At 49.6% G+C, this 8,185-nt stretch overlaps 1 protein-coding gene across 1 annotated transcript; it reads right to left on the minus strand.

Annotated features, from left to right (window-relative positions):
* Nucleotides 1–6,609: 6,609 nt before the first annotated feature.
* Fam209a (family with sequence similarity 209 member A) lies at nt 6,610–8,185 on the minus strand. The gene is made up of 2 exons (XM_038329267.1): nt 7,937–8,185; nt 6,610–6,873 (listed from the first exon to the last, which is right to left on the minus strand). The coding sequence occupies exons 1-2, from the start codon at nt 8,183–8,185 to the stop codon at nt 6,610–6,612; spliced, it is 513 nt and encodes a 170-aa protein (XP_038185195.1).

Below are 8,185 nucleotides of genomic sequence, written 5' to 3' on the forward strand. Positions count from 1 at the left end.
AAAACAGGAGCGGAAGCACTGTTCCTACATCAGGCAGCTCTCACAACCAACCACACGTAAGTAAATCTAGGTTCAGGGGATCCAAAGACCACTGTTTCTGGTCTTTTCAGGAGTGTAGGCACCCACACGCAAACATACACACACAAAGACACACACAGAAACCCAGGGAGACAGACAGACAGACAGACACACACACACACACACACACACACACAAATAATAAAAATAGGCCAGCATGGTGGTGCAGGCCTTTAATCCCAGCCCTTGGGAGGCAGAGGCAGGGCAATCTCTGTGAGTTCAGGCCAGCCAGGGCTACAAAGAAAGACTGTCTCAATAATAAACTAACAACAGACTGACTTGGTGGGGCACACCTTCAACCACATCACTTGGAAAGCAGAGGCAGGCGGATCTCTGGCATTTGAGGTCAGCTTGGTCTACACAGTGAGTTCTAGGACTGCCAGGGCTACACAGAAAAATCCTGTCTCAAACAACCATTTTTGTTCTCATGAGTCTGCCTGCCTGCACCTCCCCCAGTGCTGGTATTGAAGGTGTCTGCTGCTAACTACCCTTCCTTCTCTAGTTGTGTGGTGTCCGTCTCTAGTTGTGTGTCCTTCTCTAGTTGTGTGTCCTTCTCTAGTTGTGTGTCCTTCTCTAGTTGTGTGTCCTTCTCTAGTTGTGTGTCCTTCTCTAGTTGTGTGTCGTTCTCTAGTTGTATGTCCTTCTCTAGTTGTGTGTCTGTCTCCCTCCTTTAAGTGCCCTTATCCCTCTCTAATGGTCCCTTCTAACTTCCTGGCCTCAAGCATTCTACAACGGAACCACAGTCAGTCGAGAATTCGGTTACATATGTGCACACATGTGTATGTGTGGATGCGCACACGGGCGTGCGTTTCTAAACTGATCTCAGGGTCTGAAGACTGCCAGGCAAGCGCTATCCATTCAGATTGGCCCTGCTTGTGAGTGGTACCCAGGACCTCGTGATGCTCCAGTCCTTACGTATTTGCTTATGGTCTCTCTTCCCCAGGAGCAAGAGGCAAGTTTCCTGCAGCTGATTTGCCTCACCCTTGCGTCCTCCACAGTTGCTGAGGGAACGAGCCAATGACTGTGGGCTGTGAATGAAGCTATCAAAGCCTGGCTGGCGGGATGCCCGTAACTCCAGCACTTGGTAGCAGGAGGTGGGATGGTCAAGAGTTCAAGGCCCTCCTCAGTTACACAGCCAATTAGCTTGAAACCCTTCACTTCCAACAGATGTGGAAGCCAGGTATGGTGACCCACACCTATAATCCTACCTTTCAAGAGGCTGAAGCAGGAGGGTCCAGAGGCAATCTGGGCTACAAAGTGAGTTCCAGTCCAGTCATCTCAGAACATAACAAAATAAAGTCAAGATTTCTATGCTCTTTAAATACTGACGGTGAACTTGATTACGTATCACATGATTGTAGTTGGAAGGCCTCCCTCCCTGTAAAAGCCCCAGTACAGGCGTTGAAAACGGCTTACTCTTCCAATGGGTTTTGTCTGCCACCTAGTGGCTGTAGAAGTAACTGCAAGTCACATGCACTGGCTCTGAAATAATGGATTTTGCTGTGTGCCTTAGACACACACTGCCTACTTGATCAGACAGCTGTTCCCATGCTCCTGGTGAGAACGCAGGTGAATATACTCCCTTTAGAGAAGCAGTTCTGGTTCTCAATTTGTGGGCCGCAGCCCCTGTTGGCAAACCTCTCTCTCCAAAAATATTTACATTATATTCATAAATGTCGCAAAATTACAGTTCTGAAGTAGCAACAGAAATAATTTTATGGTTGGGGTCACCACAACATGAGGAACTGTATTAAAGGGTGGCAGTGTAGGGAGGTTGAGAACCACCTCTCTGGAGGTGATGTGGAAATGTGTTCCCTCTCCTCTCAGCAATGCACCTGCAAGAGGCTGCCCGAGCATCGCACCTTCAACCGCTCCAGCCGGTACAAGGTGCTTGTGATTACAAATGATCAGAAACTCCCTGGGATTCCCCATAGACGGGCTTGGTGGGACATTCAGACGCAACCTGCACACACACAGGAGGTCCCAAAGCTGGTTGGAAAAATGAGATGAGTTCTTAGGAAAACTGAGAAGGGAAAGACACGGGCATCCAACCGAGGACCAAGGCATGAGAAAGGCACACCCATCAGAGCAAAAGAAAAGGACACAGAATGGAAAATGGAAAATAAACCTCAGGGACTGGCTGCCCTCAGGGCTGTGCCTGGGAAGCCACGGGGAGGGGGGGGGAGAGAGAGAGAGAGAGAGAGAGAGAGAGAGAGAGAGAGAGAGAGAGAGAGAGAGAGGAGAGAAGAGATACAGAGGAGAGAGACAGAGAGAGAGACACACACAGAGGGGGGGGGAGAGAGAGAGAGAGAGAGAGAGAGAGAGAGAGAGAGAGAGAGGGAGGAGAGAGGAGAGATTGGACTGGAGGAGGAAAGAGAGGCACCTTCTCAGGGGCACTTTCTCCAAACCTTTGACTCCTTGGAGCCTTGGTAACAGCCCACATGACCTCACTCACAGTAAGTACATAAACAGTCAGCAGAGCCAGGTAGAAGTGGAGTCCAAGACGGAAGGAAGACACAGCCAGAGAGAGCCGCTCCACAGCAAACACACCCATAGGTTTTATGGTGGCTTCTCTCTAGCATGACTGTTGGCCATCTCCCCCAACCCAGAGCTCCCCTTTTCCTGAGAGAAAGTCATGGAGTTCCACCCTCAGTCTCAACACTCCTGCTGAGCCATCCCAAACCGCCCACAGACGATCCCTGTCACTTTGGGAACTGGGTGCTAAGGGGAAGATGAGGACCTGAGACACAATCCCCGTTATAGTCATAGCATTGCCACGCTTGCCTGTAGAGAGAACGGGCAAGCAAGAAGGGGTCCCGAGGGAGCGTCTGCAGAGCACACTGGTGTGCAGAGGCAGAGGGGCTCCTTCCCACTCCAGGAGAGATCGCTGGGACTGGAAGCTGAGTGGAGTCCAGAATGGCAGCAGCCAGGTCAGCTGCAGAAAAACCTGGGGGTGTGGGGGGACAGTGCAAAAGTCCTACAGCAGAAATGAGCTTGGCTGAGCATAGTCAGGAGGAGACTGGTCTCAGAGCTAGGAGACCAGAGTCCCTCAGCGCCTCTCAGGAGGAGACATGGGCTGCAGTGATACCTGCGGCCCGTGACAGAAAACTGAGTTAAATCCAGATGGGAACCCTCCCACACTAGAACAATTTGCATATTGTAATTTGAATATTATAGTTGTTTATTGGTTTTTGTTGTTATTTTTGTTTTTGGTTTTTTGAGGCAGGGTTTGTTTCTCTGTGTAACAGTCCTGGCTGTCCTGGAACTCACTTTGTAGACTAGGCTGGCCTTGAACTCACAGAGATTCACTTGCTTCTGCCTTCCAAATGCTGGGATTTAAGGTGTGCACCTCCACCACCCAGCTTTGTTCACTGTTTTGTTGTCTGCTTCCCTGAAAATATACCACAGCATAATGTGAAATTTATACTGGTATTTTTTTATGTTTTAATAAATAAAGCTTGCCTGAAAATCAGAGAGCATAACTAAGCCACTAGAGGCCAGGCAATGGGACACAGAGGCAGATGGATCTCTGTGAGCTCAAGGTCACCCTGGGCTACACAAAATCAGTGCAGAAATAAATCAAGCTGGTGGTGGCTCATACCTTTAATCCCAATACTAGGGAGTCACAGGCCTTTAATCCCAGCACTAGAAGGAATATAACATGGGAGGAGAGGCAGGCTTAGGCTTCTTAGTCTGTGGTTGCCCAGCCTTGGCAGAGGTCAGACTTTGCTAGTGAGTGGCTTGGCTGCTTTGCTTTTCTGGCTTTCAGGTTGAACCCCAATATCTGACTCTGGGTTTTATTGTTCATGCTACAGAAACTGCTTCTAAAATGCTCACCATGAGCTCAAAGGTTTTTAAAGGTTTTTTAAAAATATGTATGTATGTATGTATGTATGTATACAATTAGCCAGAAGAAGGCACCAGACCTCATTACAGATGGTTGTGAGCCACCATGTGGTTGCTGGGAATTGAACTCAGGACCTTCGGAAGAGCAGGCAATGCTCTTAACCACTGAGCCATCTCTCCAGCCCACGCTCAAAGGTTTTTAAAAAATTATACTGGCCAGGTGTGGTGGTGCACATCTTTAGTCCCATCACTTGGGGGGCAGGTAGAAAGATCATGGTGAGCTCAAGGCTAGCCTGGCCTACAGAGTGAGCCCTAGTCTCAAAAACAGCAAAACAAATATACCGGACCAAAGACTAGTCCAGTCATGTGACTCAGCCAGTGCCTTTGAGCATCTCTGCCAAGGAATGAGAATGTGCGTCCGCACAGAACCTGCCTGTGCGTAGCCCTCTGTGGCACCTGTCCTTAACAGAGCCCTGGGGATCAAGCCTGACATTCACACATGCCAAGCAAACACTCAAGCGGCAGCCCAGCTCCAGGATCTGTAATATTTCAGAACAATGAACAAACTGCAGTGGGTCGAGGACTTGTCTGAGCGGTTTGTGACCTTGGCTTCAAGGAACAGTTTCTCATACTTGGTCCTCAACTACTTATTTCTATGGCTCGAGGACTGGGAGAAAGGTGGGGTTAAATGTGCCATGTAATATATCAGAGGCAGCCTGTTGCATGTACCCAGAGATCGGACCTGTTTTCTATTGTAATGTTATGGTTTCCAAGAACAGTCCCTCAGGGGGTGGGGGCTACCCACAAGCCAGAGGTTCCCTATGAAAGGTCCCCAAGTCTGCGGCAGGTACCAGCATCAGCATGTCACTCAAGGCTCTGCTCCTTCTCCCAGGTCCTGACTGGTGGAACCATCCCCGGTTGAGTGGTGAGAGCCCTGTTTTCTTTCTGTGAATTGGGGACCCCTCGGATCCTAGGAGCTGTCCGCCGCCTGCCACTTGACATGTCTCTCCGCATTTCGGTTTCCTTTCCAAGGGCCACCAGGGTGTCTTTCCTGAAACACTCTTGGGGAAGGCTGTTGATGAGATGTGTCTCCATCACCCTCGGGACACAGGTTAGAGCAAGCTCTCTCCTCTGTCGGATCAGTCAGCTCCCACAAGGGCTCCATTCTGCTGTGGTCATTCTGCCTGCCCTGGTGGCATCGAAGCAGCCACCGATGGCATTTCAGTCAGCCGGTGTGGCCGGGCTCTGTGGAAGGCTTGGACACCGACATTGTCATTTTCATGTCACAAGGGATTATTCGCTCTGATTTTTTTCCCAACCACTTAAAACTATAAAGGCAATGAATAGCTTCCAAAGCCACACAAAACCAGACGGCTGGCCAGGTTTGGCCGATGAGCTGTGTACCTTGGCAGGTGTGGCGGCTGTGGCAATTGGCGGGAGTCTCTAAAGTCTGCCCAGAATGGGACATTAAAACCATTAGCCCTCTCAAGATTACCATTCCTTTGCCTGCCTGGATTCCTCACTGCTGGGAAAATAGGTGTGCACGTGACACCAGCACTCCCCTCCCCCCCCCCCCCCCCCCCCCCCCCCGTCTTCCCATCCCGTAGGCTACAGTAAGCAAAAGCTGGCTCAGCTAAGGGCATTCACAAGGAGGCTCACAAACGGCCTGCAAGTCCAGTCCAGGGGATCTGGTGCCCTCTTCTGCCCTCTGAGGGCTCCTGCATGCCTATGGTGTACACACGGACAAACAAGTACAAACATATCCATAGAAGTATATTTTAAAAAGACTAATTTTAGAGGCCTTGTTTAGTTTGTCTGTGTCTTAAACCCAAAGTCACAGATGGCATCTCCTCTCATCCCTACACCTAACCCACTGAGCTTAAACTTGAGCCCCTGTGCAAGTGCTGGCCCCTAACCCAGCATTGGAACTGAAGACACAGGCTGTTACACCCAGCTGTTTCTCTACAAATCCAGCTATCACATGAGCCATCGCTAGTTTACTAGAAGAAGAAAAGAAGCTTGCAACACCTCAGGTCCATGGGATGGAATTGAATAAAAAGATTATTCTGTCAGAATAGCAGATGATTCGAAAACTCTCTCCTGACTGAATCACCATCATAAAAAACCCATAATTAAAGTTAGACTCCGTATTGGAATGAATCATTTTGAACCAGGTGTTTGCAGATAGTACAGAGAAACCAAGTGTGCACGGGAAAATGTCTGCACCTGCTCCAGAGCCTGGCCGACCCCAGGCCCAGACACTGGTATTAGGAGCGCCCTTGTGCAGGGACTGTGGAGGAATGGAGAAAGGGGAGACAGTAATGGCTCCAGGGCCACTGGGACCTGCCATCCTAACAAAAGGGGAAGCCGGGCAGAGGTGGCACACGCCTTTAATCCTAGCCCTTGAGAGGCAGAGGCAGAGGCAGAGGCAGGCGGATCTCTGTAAATCTGAGGTTAGCCTGGTCTACAGAGTGGGTTCCGAAACAGCCAGGAATGTTTCACAGAGTAAACCCTGTCTCGAAAAATTAGTGGATCATCAACCAAAAAACAAACCCCAAACCAAAATGGTAGGGGGGCAGAAGGATCTCACGTGGGGGTTCTTTGTTCAGAATAGTCTTTATTATTTGGATATTGTGCCAACACTTGGCTTATCTTCTCTCACACTTTGATAAAAGTCCCATTCACTCACTCAGAGTCCTCCTCTCCCCATATCTCATATATCGTGACATTATTCTGCGGGTCCATGGGTATCTCTGGGCTGTGCGGCCTGGAGCTACTGCTGGCTGCCATGGAGACTTTAAGATTCCGCACCTTGGACACAAATTTCACCAGTTCTATCTCGAGCTGGGTTAAAGTATTGAAAGTGAAATCTTTGCTGGGGGAAATACTTTGATTTTTCTTCGGTGGAGAGCGAAATTGACAGCTTCGAAGGCCAGTAGGATTCTGTTCCTGTCGAGAAAGAAATGAGGGTGAATGATCCCAGTGGCTTCAATGGCTCCTACAGGGTTCCAAAAGTTAGGCTCACCCAAGAGGGAAAACAATGGCAAACCTAGTTGGGATGTTTGCAAACTCTGACCAAATTGGCCTGCCACTTGTTCGTGTAAATAAAGTTTTATTGGCACACAACCAATCTCGGTTGTTTGCACACCAGCTGTGGTTGTTGTCAGGCTTAAATGGCAAAGACAATATGGCTGCCACTGAGACGATATGGTCTGCAGAGCTGAAAATGATTTCCAGCTGCCCCAGGCAACCTCTGCTCTAGCCAGAATGTCATGCGTTGTATATAGTAGATGCATGTATGGGCATACATATACATGGGTTCACGCGTTGGAAGGTGGCTGTCTTCTTCTACCACTTCTTTATTTCCTGAGACAAGGTCTCTCACTGAATCGGGAACTCCAGAATTCTGCTAGGCTTGCTGTCTAACAGGGTCCTTCTGTCCCTGCCTCCCCCCAGATCTAGGGTTACAGGTGTGTGCCCCCATGCCTGACTTTTATGTGGGTGCTGTGGATTGAACTCGGGTCCTCAAGGTTGCAGGGCAAGCTCTTTTCAGACTGAGCCATCTCCCAGCCCCTGGCCTCTTCTATCCCTCTGATCCTCGAAGAGCTGCTGAGACACTGTGGGAAACATGGGTCACTACTCTATATCCTAGTATGGGCCTCGAACTTCCTTCACTTGAAATAAAATTTCCTTTGGGTCAGAAATTTGTGATGCGTCAAAAGCAATGGGAATGAAACACGCAGGGGGTGTGTCTGTGAGTCTGGCTCTGTAAGCAGGGCTGACACGACACGCAGCATGAGCTCTCACGCATCTACTCTCAATTTGGGAGAACAAACAAAACCTCACAGAAAACCTGTGAGCTGTGTAGCAGGCCATCTCAAACTGTCCCATCCTCTGTGGATGTGGCGGCTACTATCGTCACCAAGGAAGCAGATTCGCCTAGCTGTCCCCGAGGGACAGAACCCGTGTTCCTGAGACCCACGGCTGTGGCGTGATCACAGCACCCCTTTACCTTATCCTTCTCGCCGTCTCCTCGAAATTTCAGCACCACATATACCATAATGACGAAGAAAAGCCAGAGCCATTTGCTCCCAAGCCAGCTTTGGGCGTGCTCTGGAAGATTCTGTCTAACCCGGAAATGTCCTCCACAAGGCACCTTCCCTGGGCTTTCTTTGGCTTTCTCCCTCAGCGAAGAAAATATGAAGGCGCAGGTGCAAGAGATGCACAGAGGCAGAAACAGGAACCATTTCAGCGTCCGCAT

The sequence above is a fragment of the Arvicola amphibius genome, chromosome 5 (genome assembly GCF_903992535.2).
Source record: "Arvicola amphibius chromosome 5, mArvAmp1.2, whole genome shotgun sequence".
Taxonomy (NCBI): domain Eukaryota; kingdom Metazoa; phylum Chordata; class Mammalia; order Rodentia; family Cricetidae; genus Arvicola; species Arvicola amphibius.

Excerpts from the sequence above, each read along its gene's own strand:
- Fam209a (XM_038329267.1), bottom strand. The coding sequence starts at position 8,185 with ATGCGGACGCTGAAATGGTTCCTGTTTCTGCCTCTGTGCATCTCTTGC. Across the intron at positions 6,874-7,936 it reads GAGACGGCGAGAAGGATAAG|GAACAGAATCCTACTGGCCT; the intron begins GTAAAGGGGTGC and ends CTTTCTCGACAG.